The sequence below is a fragment of the Pagrus major genome, chromosome 21 (assembly GCF_040436345.1).
Source record: "Pagrus major chromosome 21, Pma_NU_1.0".
In the NCBI taxonomy this organism is placed as follows: Eukaryota; Metazoa; Chordata; class Actinopteri; order Spariformes; family Sparidae; genus Pagrus; species Pagrus major.
In genome coordinates, this window is record NC_133235.1 from 4838631 (window position 1) to 4856215 (window position 17585).

Consider the following 17585-nt stretch of genomic DNA (forward strand, 5'->3'; position numbering starts at 1 on the left):
CGGAGCCGACTCCTGTTCCACACATGCACACTCTCATGTGCCAATGGGCAGCTCAGACAATTTGGATCTCAGTGTCTTGGCCAAGGAGGTGCTAGGGCACAAACCGCCTAACCTGTGATTAGTAACCAACCCTCTCTGAGCCTTAGCTGCCCTCTTGCGAAATGTCCCCAAGTGATAGTTGAGTCAACATTGATTGGGGCTGAAGGCTACGAGTTTGAAAATGACGGCTCCAGGCTATAATGTGGTAGTAGCATAGCACACCTCTGTTTCTGACTGAACTGTCCTGGGTTGAGTTGCATTGTGGGCAATAAAGGCACAAGGTCTTGACAAGGGAAAATAATTTGTGGTATAAAATTTGAAACTGTCCATTGTTAGTCCAATACTAAATCTGCAAAGAGTGAAATTGGAACAATGGGATTTAATTTAATGTGAGAAGGACTAAAAGCTAACTAGCTGAAAGGCATCAGGAGCAAAGACAGATGCAATTTTATTGTCATACTTTTATATATGGTCATTCCATGCCAACTCACCCAAAATCCAGAACTTTTCCCAGCTCATGTCATGGATTTTCTCAAAAAAAAATAATGTTGAAACTTCCATTTAATTCACGAGACCTCGTAAAATCCTGTAGGTGTACTCCAAACACTTTTAAAGCTATAGCCCTCTTAGCTAAATTTCGGCACTTTTGTGATTCCTTGTATGTGTATTCTAAACCTCACCAATAGCTTATTTTTCACTAGATTGGGTTGAAATTTGTCCTGAGAGAGAGAGACCCTAAGGAAACTTGACAACATGAATTTATTTAAATAGTTGCTGAATGGTTACAGTAATCAAATTAATAACAGGAAGTCATTTTTTTTTACCAGAACGAAGAATCTGTCAATTTCAAAAATTCATATCTCCATTATTTTTCACATTTCTTCAACCAAATTTTGGTTTTGTGTAGTATTAATGTAATTCTATGGCATCTAGAAGTTATTCAGTCCTGAATAAAAAATTGAGTGCCATAGATCCTGTTGAGAGCTTTGGAGATGAAAATCCCATTTGCATATATATAACAAAATACCTATTGAGCCTGCTTTTTATTGGGTTCTGGAAATTTGCAAGTTACAACTTGAAATTGTTTGGTTAGTTGCAATGTCATCCTGTTCTGTGTGTCTGGACAAAATAGTAATCTTAGTTCCTTAGCTCAATTCACAAATATTATTTCACAATTTCAAACTCTCTGAACAAATTTCTGACATCAACAACTCCGCCAAACTTCACAAAAATCAACTTCTCCATAGGCTGTTTTGTGACAGTTGGCTTCTGCTTCTAGGATTTTCCAAGTGAGCAGGACTCCATGATCTCACTATCACATCAAACTGCTTTATGATGGAGTAAATTATGATTACACTTTTTACATAATTCAGGTCATATTGCAATCCATTTTGCAGTAATCCACCAAAACCTGTTTCAGTGGGATTATCCCGGACTTTCTCTATTGTTTCAATGCAACTTGATTATGTCAGAAATTAGCTTCTCAGCTAAATTAGCTAGAGTTTTAAAATTGTGATATAATATATGTGCGTTAAGATAAAGATTAAGGACTAAGATTAATATTAATATTTTGTCTGAGTATACCCATGAGGACCCACACAGGCATGGGGAGAATATGAAAACCCCACACAGCTGGCACAGCCCCAGCTGGCATAATGTTAGCCTATAATGTGTAATGTTAGCCTATAAAGCACTGGTAATGGCCAGGTAATGAAGCGGTGTTCTTTTTTCTTTCATTACTTGATTGATAGCATGAAGTTGTGAATGAATTGTGAGCACCATACCTGGTAAATATCGTTATGATAATACCAGGTTTGCCACAATAGCGCAAAAGAAATCACCACAGCTGAAGATGGGCTATTAGAAAAATTGCGTCTGTTTACATAAATGCCATCGACGACAACTGATAGAGTATGAGGGTCTTGAAGGGTTGACCCATTTGATAGGAGGAGATTTCAGCTGTTCCCCTTGTATAGTCGTGGTCAAAGGTTCACATACACTTGTAAAGAAAATATACTGTACGTCTTCATTACAAGTGTATGTAAACTTTTGACCATGACTGTAAATGTGTTCTGAAAGGTAAGAGGGCACTAAAAAACAAGGGGTAAAATTTGGAAATGGGTATGAGCCCTTGTGTACTCCTAGGACTTTCTACTTAACTATTTAATTTCATATTCTGAAGAATATTACAACAGTTTCTTGTTATGCAAATGCTCAGCCAAGATTACAATATTTTGCAAAAGCTACTTAAAATCAGGGCTTTGATTTTCTGAGCAAGAGTTACACAGAGAAACAATAGCTTGGCAAACAGTCTCCAATATGCCTTTTATTTGACTAAAATCCTGTCTGAGAGCAGTTTGCCCTTCATCAGTCTTTACACTGCATTACTTTGGGATGAGAGAGTATTGTGACAAAATAGCATTAGCTGGGGTGGAAGCAGTCATGCACACTTTGTGTTGAGTCACAACACAAACTTTTAACTTCATGTTTTTGTTTTAGATGACTGGTTCATACTAAATTCAAAGCAATGCTCAAACAATATGCACGACCACTGCTCTGATGGAATTTGTCTCCTGATTGGGGAATTTCAGGTCTCCTGAACAGCCCCCCACCCAGGCCTCTAGTGGGAACAACATGAGGCTCTAACACTGGACTGGCAAAAGAGGATTTTATGGGAAATGTGTACAGGAATTAGTGGCAAATCTAGGCACTAATGAGATTTCTCTCTATTTCCTAATCTTTCCTCTAGCCACCAATTAGAGGATCAGGGCAGCACAAATGGTTTGAACCTTGTCACCTCTTAGATCAACATCAGCAACAAAGATCCCTGATAGCTGGTAATTTATTTAATACATTTTCGGGAAACTTACAACTGGTTTCTGCTTAACTTCTGCTGATCATGCAATTTTAATTTCCAACTAGTTTCTGTCTAACTCCCTCTCAGCAGGCCACTAAATTGAAATGAGTTGTTCCAGATTGATTTCCAACTAGTTTCTGCCCAACTTCTGCATGTCATGAATTGAAGTAAATTTTATAAACATTTACATGTTCACCAGTTTATGTCACTTCAGCAAATCAGTACAAATTTGGAACACATTTCCATATTTTTTATAGTTAGCCGCCATTACTTGCTAATTAGCAACAAATACAATTTCACAATCAAGAATCAAGTGACTAATTTCCCATTTTAAGTTTCATTCCTTAATTTATTATTGAGGCCTAAGAATAATGTCTTCACATCACCACTTGAGACAAAACATACAATACATTAGCATATAAATTAATATCAGCAAAAAAAGTTAATATTTACCATCATTTAAGTACCTGCATATATTAACTGGGTTTGTGAGTGTGACAGAGAAAGAGGGAGCCTTTTGATTGATTAATCGATGAAAATGTAAATGTAAAAAGTCAGTTGCCTGACCTTCAGAAGATGGGCAGAAACTATCTGGAAGTTAAAATGGCATGATCAGCAGACGTTAAGCAGAAACCAGTTGGAAGATTCCTGTAAATGTATTACAGAAATTACCAACTACTTATTATGAATATTACAATACAATTTTTGGTCACTACTGTGCTAATTTTGAGGTAACTTCACAGAAATGTCAAATATGTTGCTTGTTAAGTACCATCTATTTACCATGAAATTTCCAGACTTGTAAAAGTCCAATACAAAAAGGCTAAATACAATGTTAGATGGCACATTGTTTTACATTGGTGTCAAATTATGTGATCATAACAACCACAGTCCTAAAACTGCTTTTTAATGGGGGCAGTGAAGAAACATTTAGAAAATAAATTTTAAATTACTACAGAAACAAGTTTCACGTGGTGGTAATCCTAATATACGATGCTTGAGTAAACATGACAGTGATTTCACTGCAGTCTTGACAAAGTGCTCCTTCAAGTGCGCTGCTGTGATAAGCCTTTATTCATTTGCAAAGCCTCTGTCTAAAACACTGCCACATTTCAGATGATAGTTGGTGAGGTTTTATAGCTGCAGCTTGCTTTGACCAGGCGTAGCCATTTTTGCACCACACTGTTGTCATAATCAATGACATCAATTACGTCAATGGGTTGCCTCAGCCTTACAGGCTGGCCACACTGCATGCTTGTGTAGTGCATGGCGGCTGTGTTGCTAAGCTGCTGCTGCTCACAATTGTGCTTGTGCTCACATAGGCAGCTGTGCTGCAGCAGGGCTAATGCCTGCCCTCTCTGTTTACATGGAGTTTGTCTTTGATAAATACCAATGAATATGATGATGTGATTTTCCTTTACCCCAAGGAGGGAGGAAGGGAGAGAGGGAGAGAAAGAAAAAAAATGCACGGGACAAAAAAATGCCCTTCATCTTTGTGTATTCTCTTCATGTTTGTTGTAAACTGTAGTAAAATGCTGGTATGATATTGGTTCGACTGTCTACACGTCATTTTCAGTTCTATTTTTGCCAAGAACCACATGTGTGTCGCAGTAAAAAAAGGCGAGATCTTTAGATGAAGCGCTGCAGCCTTGCTTGACACACAGGCGCTGCTCAGCCACTGTGGCCAGCCTGTTATTGCAGTCATGACTGTCTTTTACCCAGCTATCTATTGTGTCTAATTAGCCTTTGCAGGGTTACAGGGAGGCTGGAGCCGATCCCAGCCGACATTGGGTGAGCGGTGGGGTACACCCTGGACAAGTTGCCAGTTCATCATGGGGCTGCAAATAGGGACAAACAACACTCACATTCACATCTACGGGCAATTTAGAGTGACCGATTAATCTCACTTGCATGACTCTGGAGTACCTGGAGAGAACAGGCATGAGGAGAACATGCAAAATCCACACAGAAAGGCCCTGTCCCTGTCAGGTCTCAAACCCAGAACCTCCTTGCTATTTGGCAACAGTGCTAACCACTGCACTACCATGCCACCAACTGTCCTTTAAACTTCTTTTTTTTTGTTTCTCGATAACGCTATTCCTTGGATCCTCAATGCACCTTCCAGTTGTGAAGTCGATTGGATGAATGGTTATTGAGAAAATAAGAACTTTATTTATTTCTAGGGTCAATGCTAGTCTGGGAGCAAATGAGAGTTGGGGTTATTTCATTTGTTGGTAGTATGGATGGAGATATGAAAAGCAGTACTATGAACATCACACAAGGGGGAGCTAGTGCAAGTAGAGGGATCATGACTGTTCTTAGTGGAGAGGGATGAGGAAAAAGAACAGTGTACAGAGGCTCGTAATGTCAATAATCAATCACGTGTGGAGGAAAGTACAGCATGTTGCAAATTAGTAGCAAGTATGCGGCTGCCTAGGTTGTTTGGGTGAAGACCATCCCGTTTGAACAAAGTCAGACGATTCCAGAATAAACTGAAAATAAAACAAAAATGTTATGGGTACAACAGACAGATTGGAGTCAGGTATGAAGGCTGAGGATCAAACGGCCAACTCCAAGACCCAATGTAGGGATTGGACCCGAGATCAAACCAGACTAAGCACCACTATTGCTAAGCAGGTCAAAGAGGCAGATAAAGTGAGCTTTGGTCAGTCCTGAACGACAAAGAGTGGTGTTATTCGTGCCAGTATGCACTATAATTTGATTAACAGTTGTTGGGAGTGAAGCCAGGAGTCACAATTTGTGCAGTTCCTCTGTAATGATCAGTGGTGGAAAGAGTACTTAAAATACTGAAATCTAGTACAGTTATATTACTGAAATTCCTCAATTACAACCATCCCTCCATCCATTGTTTTACGCTTATCTAGGGTCGGGTTGAAGAAGCAGCAGGCTTAGAAGGATATTCCGGATGGCCTTCTCCCCAGCAACGCTTTCTAGCTCAGCTATCTCAGATGAGATATACAGTTTAATCCCTCCAGCGGGTGTTGGACAGCCTTCAAGGGGTGGCGTCCAGGAGGCATTCTAATCAGATGCCCGAACCACCTCAGCTGGCTCCTTTTGACGAGCAGGAGCAGCAGATCTACTCCGAGCTCCCCTCGGATGTCTGAGATCCTCACCCTATCTCTCAGGCTAAGCCCAGCCACCCTACAGAGGAAACTTGTATCAGTTCCCTGTTCACCATGATGGTCCAGTGCAACGCCTGCAGTACTGTTACGCCACACCAAACCACCTGTCCATCTCACACTCCATGTTCCCATCACTCATGAACAAAACCCCAAAGTACTTAAACTCCTTCGCTTGGGGCTGGAGCTCACCAACCAGAGGGGGCAATCCACCATTTTCCGGCAGAGAACCATGGCCTCAGACATAGAGGTGCTGACCCTCAACCCAACTGCTTCGCACTTGACTGCAAACTGCCCCAGTGCCCTCTGGAGGTCTGGAGGCTCTGGACCGAAGAAGCCAACAAAACCATGTAATCGGCAAAGAGCAGAGATGCAATTCTGAGGTTCCTGAACCAGACACTTTCCTCCCCACAGCTGCGCCTTGAGATCCTATCTAATCATGAATATCACAAACCGGATTGGAGACAAGGGACAACCCTGGCTGTGTCCAACACCCACTGGAAACATGCTTGACTTAGTGTTGAGTATATGGACAGAGTTCTCACTTTGGTTATACAGGGACTGGATAGCCCATAGCAACAGGCCCAGTACGCCATACTCCCGCAGTTCCCCCCACAGTACTCCCCTGGGTACATGGTTGTAGGCCTTTTCCAAATCTACAAAACACATGTAGACCAGCTGGGCAAACTGCCATGAACCACCAGCAAAAGGGTAACAAAGTTGGTCTGCTGTTCGGCAACCAGGACGGAATCTGCATTGTTCCTTCTGTATCCAAGGTTTGACAATCAGTTGAAGCTTCATTTCCAGTAACCTGAAATAAACTTTCCCAGGGGGGCTGAGCAGTGTTATACCCACATAATTGGAGCACACCCTCCAGCCCCACATCTTAAAGATGGGAACCCTATTGGCTTTGGCCGGGCCACCAGACACTCGCCGGCGGGCTCCCCTTCTAGGTCAGGCTCCAGGAGGGGGCCCTGGTGTCCCCATACCAGGCGAGTTACACTTTCCCTTATGTTGCCGATTCATGAGATCTTTGAAACGCTCCTTGTCTGGTCCCTCCCCAAGACAAGGTTTTTAATGCATTATCAATAGCATTTTTTTGTTTGTATGTTAGGGTTTTCATTGGCCCGTTTGTGATTGAATTTCCTTATTGGCTACAAAATTGCAGATGAAAGGTTTGGATATGAATTCAAATTGTACTCAGTACTCAACTATGATTTTAAAAGTAACTGAGTAGATTACATGGTTTAATGCATATGTAACGCACACAAAATGTACAGTCACAATTGATGTAATTCTGTATGTTTTTATTTTGGTGAAGATATTTTTGTGTGAGGAACATTCTATTATGCCATAATGGCTAATTATTTTTGTAAGACTACAAAGCTGCACTATAATAATACACTTCGAGCATTTGGTGTTACCAGCAGGAGGCAGTGTCACACTTTGCTTCACCCTTGGACTCTCTTTGTGAGCGACTCTTTACTTCCTCATCCTGCTGAGCGAAGCTGCACTGAACAGAAGCATTTGCGCCTGTCACATTCTTTCTCCTGTTTCTACAGGTTGGTGGAGTTACATAACTACGTAAACATAAACATGCTGTTAAACATTTAAATTAAATGTTAGTTTGATTTTGTGAGGGTAGTACATTCATATGGTTGTGTGAACAAGTAGGGAAAATACATTTTCTTTTGTGTTGCATGTGGTCCAGGATGGCGTCAGTTATTAACATTTCATTGAGATGAGATTCAAGCATGTTTTAGTTTCCAGCTCTAGTACATTTCATTTCAGGTTAAAAACTATTTTCTTGGTATAAAAGTTCATTCTACATTGATGTATTATTGATATTAAAGCTTTGACGCATATGTTTTTAAACATAATCACTTTGAAAAGTAACTTTGAAGTCTTCAGCTCATGCACTTTAACAGTCTTTAGTAGCAATATGCTGTATTTTTATTTGCACTATGAGTTAGGATAAATAAGGGAAGATGTGAGAGCCCAGAAATTGTGCATTTCATATTATATTTTTCTTTTAGATTGTTGTCAACTAAGTAGAAACATGTTTGGTTTATTTGAGAGCAAGAACGATTGGAACTAGCCTATCCATTTTGGTTTATTTGTGTTATGAAACAAAATACAGAAAACAGAGGTATATTTTGCATATTGGCAAATAAATCCTGCTGAGTGAAGCTGCACTGAACAGAAGAATTTGTGCCTGTCTCATTCTTTCTCCTGTTTCTACAGGACCCATCTGTTTTATGGGTTCTCAACCTGAGGCCTGTAACACATACTTAAGTACGAGACTTAAAAACAATACTAGAAGTACAAGTATCCAGTTATTTGAGTAGATGTAATTTGTTACTTCCACTCCTGTTAATGATAGTAACAAAATATTAAACTCTTGATCCATGGGAATGACACCATATAATCTTGAGTTGTTGAGGCTCATAGGCCTACCTAGCGAAGAAATGTGACATGTTTAACAAGGGTTAACTGGAGCATCTCAACAAGCAAAGACACTTTTACAACCAACCATCCTTATATGCTTATCACTTGTAGCAGGGAACATTTTTCATCAATAATCAATTATCAAAATGCCGTAAATCAGATATGATATATAATTAAGATATTTAATAAAGCAAGCCATTCAAATCTGGACAGTATAAAAAGGGACAGTATGAGTGTGAGTGGTGGCTGTAGAATATCTACTAAATCTAATATATGGCTTCAAATTAGCAGCCATTTTTCTTTTTTATGGATGGTGATAACGAGTTGGTGTTGGAGCGTCCCAAGGACACCTGGACAACTGTTTTGTACTATCTATCACTCATCTCAAGTACCTCCTTACATTGTGCACATAAACTCAGTAGAAGCTCTGTCCCCAGTGCTGGCTGGTCATTAACTGGTGTGAAACGGAGCGTCAGCATTCATCATTACCTCATTTGAACAATAAAACTGGCTGCTCATAAAGCTTACACCCTGCTGACACTCTCTGTTCTCTGCTCTAAACTGGTACGCACAAAGAGTCGGCCACTGTTAACAGCTACAACATATTATTCACCCTTATATTATATAAGGGTGAATAATATGTTAGTATTACTAACATATATAATATAATAAACATATATAAGTTATATATGACCAAAGGTGTTTTATTTTGAGATTTATTTTGAGAGGAATTGGAAATCTAAGACTTTAGGTTTTACATTTTCAATTCATCCAGGCTTTTATCAGAAAACCAAGAATGTCCACCCAAAAGAAAAGACAACATCAGTTGTTGAAGCCAGTGTCCGAATACGACATCTGGTTGTGTTAAATTGGCATGAATGAAGTTGAGGTTAAAGTCCTCCAGAAGTTGTAGTAATTATGTTGGGAGCAAAAGAGGAAGTCAGATAAAGTTACAGAACAACAGTATCTGCATAAAGAGCGGGTTGGAGTAGACAAATAGGTCAACAAAACATCGGACTTATCACGGGAGACCGCTGTTTGTTTACAGTTTCCTAGAGACAGTCAGTGGTAAGTCAGTAGTTCTCCTACTGTTTGCCCCACTAGTATTTTATCAGTATTTAGTGATAGTCTTGGATGCCACTGATAAAAAATGATCCATGTCTACCCCAGTTTGAGAACCTCAAACCTCCTCCTGACAAATCCTGAGCTCCATCAGAGCTGTCTTAGGGCTAAACAAATAATTATGTTTCCTCTGGAGAGTTTCCTCTATATAATTACAGATTTTATTTTTGCTGCTTGAATGTCTCACAATATTTGAGCAATGACAAATGACAGAACATTTTGTGAGGGAGCTGAACATCTAGTTACGAAACTGAACAACTGCTGAACATCATCAGGATGTGGCAACTGAAGAAGTTCAACCTGCCAAAGTCAATAATGGTGCACTTCTACACATCCTTACTTCCCCTATTGCCATTGTGGACACTGCATGTTACATTAACCTGTCTCTCTGCGTGGTCTTACTTGGGAGGAAACATTAATGCAAATCTTTGGATTAGTATTTGTATACTGTGCACACTCCTTGGTCAATAATTGGCACCTTTCATCCTCTAAATTTTTAAAATATATTTTCAAATTTGTACTGTACATTTCTATTTGAGATTTATAATTCTTGACTTAAGCATTAATTATTTTTTCTTTTTCTTTTCTCTTGCAATGTTTATGACCATTTGCACCAAAATACCTAAGCAAATTCCTTGCCTGTGAAAACCTTGGCAATAAACCTGTTTCTCTTGAACTCTCTAGTCCCTGTGGGAATTGAGTAGCATTACATCACTGGTTGGCAGTGGTGGCTGTTCTTACCTAAGCTGCCCTACTGTCTGACTTCACTGCCAGACATGCACCATACACACAATGATGCTTATTTGATGGCATCACTTGAAAGCTTTAGTCCACTGAAGTTGGCATCTAGTTTAATATCCTAAGTGCCCTGGCTTGTCTCACAAACTCCCAAAGGTACCACACCCAGACGTTCAGTCAATACAGGCTGATGGACTGCTCTCAGCTCTCACTCAATGTCCGAAAATGTTAGACCAAGAATACAGGAATTCTTCACTTTATGATCGAGATATGACTACAATGGCTGGGCAGAGCCCCAGTAGCCAAACTAAGCAATCTTTGAAACTTTTGAAAATACACACGTCCTGCACTACAGCAGGACATTTACAGCAGCAGTATGGTATAGACATGCTCCAACTGGAAAGTGGCATTAGATAACTTTTGTTGTAAATTAAGGGCTATACAAAGATTGATTGAATGATTGATCGATCGATCAGTTGGTTGGTTGGGTGTCTGAGAGCAGACCCAGCGTCCCACAGCATTCTGAAATAGTGCAGTTAGGAGATCAGTATAACTAGATTGTGAAAAGAGCCTATTTGTTTTTTTAATGTATTTATTTTGTAATCTTGTGACCAACCTTTATCACTTACTACTTCATATGGAATTGCTAAAATTATTTAAAAATGAACTATTTCACAAGTATTTATATTATTATCTCAATTTCATGCTGGTGCCCTTATAGTACTTACATAAGCAAACCAGACCATCAGCGAGATAATTGGATATTCCTATATAGTTATTCCCTGCTACATCTTAAAATTACCAGGGAAAGTTATGTTTTTTCAACAAAAGTACTGATACCAAGCAACAGAACCTGTTAGCTGTTGGCTATGTCTATGCTATCAAAAGAAAAAATATTTTTTTAACTGGAAAACCCCTTGATATCAGATTTTCAGAAACCCTATGTTCAACATCCAAGCTGGCAGCTCAGCCAATCAACAGTAAGTGAAAGCTGTATATCTACTACCATTGGGGAGTGCCATTGCCACAGCGAGGCATACTTGGTCTGTAACCGTGTTTGGGTGGGTGGTGCATGACAAGTGCACGAATGCCAGGGACCAAGGTTTTACGATGCACAATACACAGCCCCGATAGTGGACAACAATCAAATGATTACACTTTTCCTATTCATAAAAGTTATGTTTAAAGGTTTCAAATTTGGATGATTTAACTGGATTGAATTTGGCTGGAAATCACCCGTATTGTTTCATGGCACAAATGAACAAAGGAGCTGCTGCAGCAAACTGTCTCAAATCCATATTCATTCAAATTAACTATTAAATTCAGTTGGTGAACATTTACCTTTTTGTCAATAGCAGGGAGACAACAATCAAACTGTGACTTTGGAATGACACTGTCAGTGAAACTTAAGAAACAAAGAGCAAAATGACATTGCCATGATTTACTACTTGAGATGCTGTCTGTGATGTTCATGGAGCTATCAGTATTTTCTAAACCCTGTTCAGACATACCGCACTTGGCAATGTAGCTCCTGAGTTTGGGTGTTGCTACCTGAGCCCGTTTGTTATGAGCCAACTATATCCCTTAACGAGTAGAGGCTTTACAGTGTACACTGAAGTGAACACAGAGTATGAACAGGTTGTACAAGTGTTGTAAAAATACTTTATTGTCAGATGTTTTCAGTTTACATCACATAAATTAAACAAATACAGGAGGTACACATTTGGAATCATGCTAACCTCTCACCTGTCCTTGATGTCCATCCTAATGAAAACTCAGATCTTTACAGCATGTGTGAAGAGTGACAAATTACAGCCTGCACATACACCATCCTGTCATAGTTTAGCTTTATCTCTGTTATGTCTGATACAACCCCAACTCCAAAGAAAGATGCGATGCTGTTTAAAACAACTTGTGAATCATTTGCTAATACTTCTTGACATATACTCAATTAAAAACAGTTCAAAGAAAATGTATTTAATGTTTTACTTTATCAACTTCATTGACTTTTGTAAATAAGCTCATTGGGTATGAATGGGAAAGGCTCAGTTGTTCACAAGCAAGGATGAGGCGAGGTTCACTACTTTGTCAGACACACAAAAGGAAATTACTACATGAGCTCAGTGTCCAAAACATTTTGGGAATTTGGGTTGTAATTTCATTAAACAAAAATGTGTATAAGAATGTGTATTGTGCACTGTTTGAAGCTACGTAGGGCCAATATAACCATTTCAGTTATGGCACAAAGTAACTGGCACCTAGACAACTTTGGCCCTTTGGGGTCCCTGAGGCTTTTGGGTGCTGGGAGAGCCACCTGCTTCATAATCGAGCCTTGATGTAGAGACACTCCACAGTGATGCTGACAGAGTGAGCAGCAGAGCAGGTGAAGCCTCAGTCTGGCTCAGTGCTGCTGATGGAGGCTGCAGGATGGAGTTGGGAGTACTTCAGGGTGACGTCCAGACCCACCAGAGGACCCACCACACTGAGCCACGACAACACATAGTTCACTGGCCTACACACACACACACACACACACACACACACACACATAGAGCCATGGACATGACAGATGTCTAATAATAATAAGACTCAACATCTTTAAGTTTCTTGATTTACAGCAACGTGATATTATATCAGCATGATGATGCTGCTGTTGAATGAACCTTGTTGCAAATCTAGCTTTTTATGCAAATAAAAAAATCAGCAGGTTTTATGAAACAGCTTCATGTGTAACAGCCTTCCATTGTGTTTTAAGATGAGTGAATCTAACAGTGATCCTACCTGTGTTGCTCCTGAGCTGCCAGCAGCACAGGCCTCATAAACTCTTCTGTCCTACAGGGGTGGAGCATGAAGAAAGGCTGACCCAGCAGGGGATGCTCCTGACACACACACACACACAAACAGAAAATCTCAGTGAAGCTTTTGGGATGAAGGTGGTGATAATAAAACTGGTGGCTGCATCTCTCCCACTTGTACCTGCAGACTGATTGTATTCAGAGGACTGTTCTGAAGTCTGAGCCTGAAGTTTGGATGAACAGAGCTCCACACCTCCTCTAATGACAGGCTCCTCCCCTCTGACAAGGTGACACATGAAGAAGAAGAAGACACAGCAAAAATATCACAGAGGGCATCCTGACACTGTTGAGATATGACTAACTGCAACCAGTAATAACTTTGACTCGTATTTGAGTCCAACAAACATGCCTTCAAGCTAAAGAGATGTGTTGTGTGATATGCAGGCTTATAGTTATACGACATTACTTATCACCCACCTACAATGCAGTACTGAGTTCCCTCCCCAGACAGCTTAACAACCATTCACTCCTGGGCTCACCTAGCCCGAGCAACCCACATGAAGGCTGGTTGGGTCAACAACCCACAAGTGGCCCTAACGACTCTGAAACTCAGAGCTCACACATGTCTTTAACGACTCTGTCAGGACACTCCCACACAGAGTTTAAAAGCCTGCAACTCAATTATCATGACCTGGATGACTGAGAACCTTCATCAACAATCCTAAGGGTAATTTTTAAATCACCTGTGAAGTTCACTGTTTCTTCTTTCACTGATGAACTTAATTGTTGAACTGTGAAACATCCTCCCTCCCTTACATATCTTTGTCACAGGTGTGTGATAACCACATTTGAGAGAAAACTGCCAAAAATTTTTGTATATCAGCCAACATATCAATATCAAATTTTTTGCTTCCTAATATCTGTACTGACATTGGTTTGGAGAAAGTCAGGCTCTAACACAAATATGCGGAAGGTACAAAGCACCCCAATTTCTCCAAAGAGGTTAAAGGTCAATGCAAGACTCTTGCTTGGACCTTTGACATTAAATAAGAGTGGAGACACAGTGCACAATCAGCAGCAAAGCTTCAGTCAACAGATTACTAACGTGAGGATTGGGCCATCGACTGGTTCATATTACATATTAGATCAATCCATGGCCCCAGGTATAGATGTACTTGCATCTTTAATGTTGAAACTGATTTTGAATTTGTATCTGTGAATCTTTACATCCCCACTGTACTTAAATTAAAACTCAAAACCTTCACCATCTACATCAAATGATTACATCTGTAAATTTTTAACATAGGGTCATTCCATGCCAAATCACCCAGAACTTACAACTCCTTCCAGTTCATGCTGGACACAAACATCTAAAAACTACTAAATTCACTTGACAAAACCATGTAGCCGTAATCCAAATACTTTTTTAGTAATGAATTTTTGGCTGATCATTTAATCATTTTTGTGACCCCTAGTATGTATATTATAATCCTCAGCAATTGATTATTTATTTTACTATTATTATTATTATTATTATTATTATTATTATTGTTTATTATTTATCAAATGACCAAATTAATAGTTTTTTTTTTTTTCCAGAATGAAGAATCTTTCATTTTAAAAAATTCATATCTCCACTAGTTTTCACTTTCTTGCAACTAAATGTTGATTCTCTGTAGCAGTTCTGCAACATCTAGAAGTTATTTGGTAAAAAAAACAAAAAAAACAACAACAGGAACCACAGATCTTGCCAATTATAGTTTTGAAGCTGACAACCTTCTTTAAGATATTTTGACTGTATATTTTCTCTTAAGATACTCCATCATTTATATTTGTTCTGAAAATAGTTATTTTTTCTTAATTTTCACTGGCTGAATATTACATTCAGTTTTTGATTTGGTTCAGGAAATGTGCACACAGTTGGAGAAGCATTGTGTGTGTGTGTGTGTGTGTGTGTGTGTGCAGTGAGTGTCCAACGTGTTACTAACGTAGAGTGGAGGCTCTGAAGTAGAGCACAGGAGTACTGTAGCTGCACGAGTACAGGATGTGATACTCATACTGAAGCACCTGGCTGCTGCCTTTAGACACCGTACAGGCCCCGTCATCTTCGTCATCATCATCATCAATGTCATCTTCGATGGTGTCAGTGTCAACTAGGGCTACAGAAACAGACTGTACAGGGAGAAAGACAGTGGAGACACCGGTGAATGGATGTCCAGTTGCTTAATGTTGGAAGCCTGGACTGGACCTTAATTTAGGGATCAGTTAAAGTGTAGAGGTGTGTGCAGATCATTAATATTTCAATCAAACAGTCATTTTCACTAACTAACACATTACAGGTGCTAATCCCTGACATTCAGTGATATTTAGTTAGGACAGTCACCTGTTCCGTCTCCTGTCCCTGCTGATCAGGCCTGGAGTGACAGGAAGTGTATGGCTCTGCCTCTGGACTTGATCCTTCCAGGTCCCACACTGTGCTTGAGTTAATGACGACTGACCTGAGAGTGGTCTTCCTCAGGTAGCCCTCCTCTGAATCCTAAACCCAGATCACAAACGACCATCAACCACATGCATGGATGACAGCAGGCTTCCAGGCACTGTCTCCTTTAATGACGGTGACAGTACAGACCTCCTCACCTGGACCGCCTCCCAGCTCCAGCCATCTTTCAGCTGCTCTGACTGCTGCAGGAGGAGATGACAGCAGTGATGGAAGTTCTGCTCATCCAGCACACACGAGCTCATGTCTGCAGGGGAACACGTGGGTGTTAAAAGAGGGGAGGACTGATCGATTGCATCTTTTTAATAAGGAATCAAATATATTTTTCTCAATGTTTATTATGTGCCAGTTTGTGCCAGACGTACAGAGTGTCAATACAATATGCACATGGTCTGAGATGATCACTCTGAGACATCAGTTTGTATTTTTGCAGGCAAAGTTTTTCTGCCCACTTTATATCTTAAACTTAAACTGGAGTAAATTGTTTAACGGATATTATTTTATTCTCCGCAGTATATTGTGGTCCTTGTATTTATATGAGGATATTACATGTGTTTTTGCCCCATGTGCTGTTACATCGCCCCCTGCATTTAGGGCCAGATGTAATATTTAACTTCTTCAATTAAGATTGTGACATTATAACATTGATTGTGAAACTGTTAACAAGTAGTACACAGATACAAGCTGCCTACATAAAAATTGCTTCCGAATAGTTCAAGAGGTTTGTGAGGAATGACGTCAAAAACAGAAATTGTCAGTTGTCCCAGGTCTCCCCTACAATTATCACCAGAGAGTGACTTTTGATACTGAACTAGCCAACATTTAATATCATATATACTGTAGGTATGGTGACTTTCACTTTTACCAAACTCATTTTTCAACACAATACTTTTGGGTACTTTTAAAACACTTCAGGAAGGATGTGTAGTGATTCAGTCTAACATACAGATATTAAACTGTAGTAAAGATTAGTTAGTTATTCATTTCCTGCCGTGTTCTTGGTGCTACAGCATCACCTCCCATCACTCCTCCGCGAACTAACAAGGCTATCGATTGTCATTCAGAATACGTAGAGGCTATCTGTTCGGTCCTGTCAGTAATAAACAGCCTGAACAGTCTGACCTGCTCCAATCTGCTCCTGGATCAGTCTGACAGCTTACAGCTCCATGTTGACGTCATCTTGTCGCGGCCGGGTGAACCGAATATTCTGGAACAAACTGAATCACGTAAACAGACAAACAGCAGACTGACAGCTCACACGGCTCTCTGTAGAGTTCTGACTGCAGCAGAACAGCTTCCGTCTTCCTTCTTCTTCTTCTTCTTTGGTGTTGTATGGCACTAGGCATCCTTTGAGTAGCACTACTGCCTCCTTCTGGCTCAATCCATCCCTTCAGTTCTTCTCTGTTGTTTTTATTAGTCCAGTTGTTTTCAAAAAGCGAAAGATCGCTTTTCTTCCCTCCAGTGTGTCCTCACATCCCAGCAGATCCCCAACCACTGTCTCTGTAGGCTGCTGGACACGTGTCCTCTGACTTTTACATATTTCCTACATGAGGTCAGGACATGAATAAAAAGTGTGTTGTTCAGGTAGCTGTGTGTGTCTCAGTCTGCTCATAATAACTCGTTCTCGTCGGTCGGCTCCACTGTGTGGTACTTGTTGACCCTACTGTGTTTTGTATTTTGTGTATATGTCGGCCCTTAGTTGCTCTATCCCAGGACTGTTGCCACTGTTTAATTACTCCCTTCCAGACAATGCTTTTCTCTTCTGATTTTTGAAGTTTAACTCTGATGTCTATATTTTCCTTCTTGATTGCTTCCTTTGCCAGTTTGTCTGCTTCCTCTTCTGCCTGAGTGAGCTGGTATCCACATGAACTTTATGTCCCCCCCCCCCCCCCCACTGATAATTCTTGAATTAATTAACATGAACTCATATTAACATGAACTCAGTATAT

The 17585-nt window shown here is 40.1% G+C and overlaps 1 protein-coding gene across 1 annotated transcript; it reads right to left on the minus strand.

The window, feature by feature from the left end:
- Positions 1–11983: 11983 nt before the first annotated feature.
- atg10 (ATG10 autophagy related 10 homolog (S. cerevisiae)) lies at positions 11984–16888 on the minus strand. Its single transcript, XM_073491267.1, has 7 exons — positions 16759–16888; positions 15777–15883; positions 15523–15675; positions 15128–15311; positions 13321–13418; positions 13126–13223; positions 11984–12856 (listed from the first exon to the last, which is right to left on the minus strand). Exons 2-7 carry the CDS (start codon positions 15879–15881, stop codon positions 12736–12738), a joined length of 759 nt encoding a protein of 252 aa, XP_073347368.1. The 5' UTR covers positions 15882–15883; positions 16759–16888; the 3' UTR covers positions 11984–12735.
- Between the last annotated feature and the right edge of the window lie 697 nt (positions 16889–17585).

Bases quoted from the DNA above. Each gene is read 5' to 3' on its own strand.
- atg10 (XM_073491267.1), bottom strand. From the start codon at position 15,881: ATGAGCTCGTGTGTGCTGGATGAGCAGAACTTCCATCACTGCTGTCAT. The intron at 13,419-15,127 runs GTTAGTAACACG...TCACCTTGTCAG, and splicing joins CTTCAGAGCCTCCACTCTAC to AGGGGAGGAGCCTGTCATTA. The intron at 13,224-13,320 runs GTACAAGTGGGA...TGTGTGTGTCAG, and splicing joins TGAATACAATCAGTCTGCAG to GAGCATCCCCTGCTGGGTCA.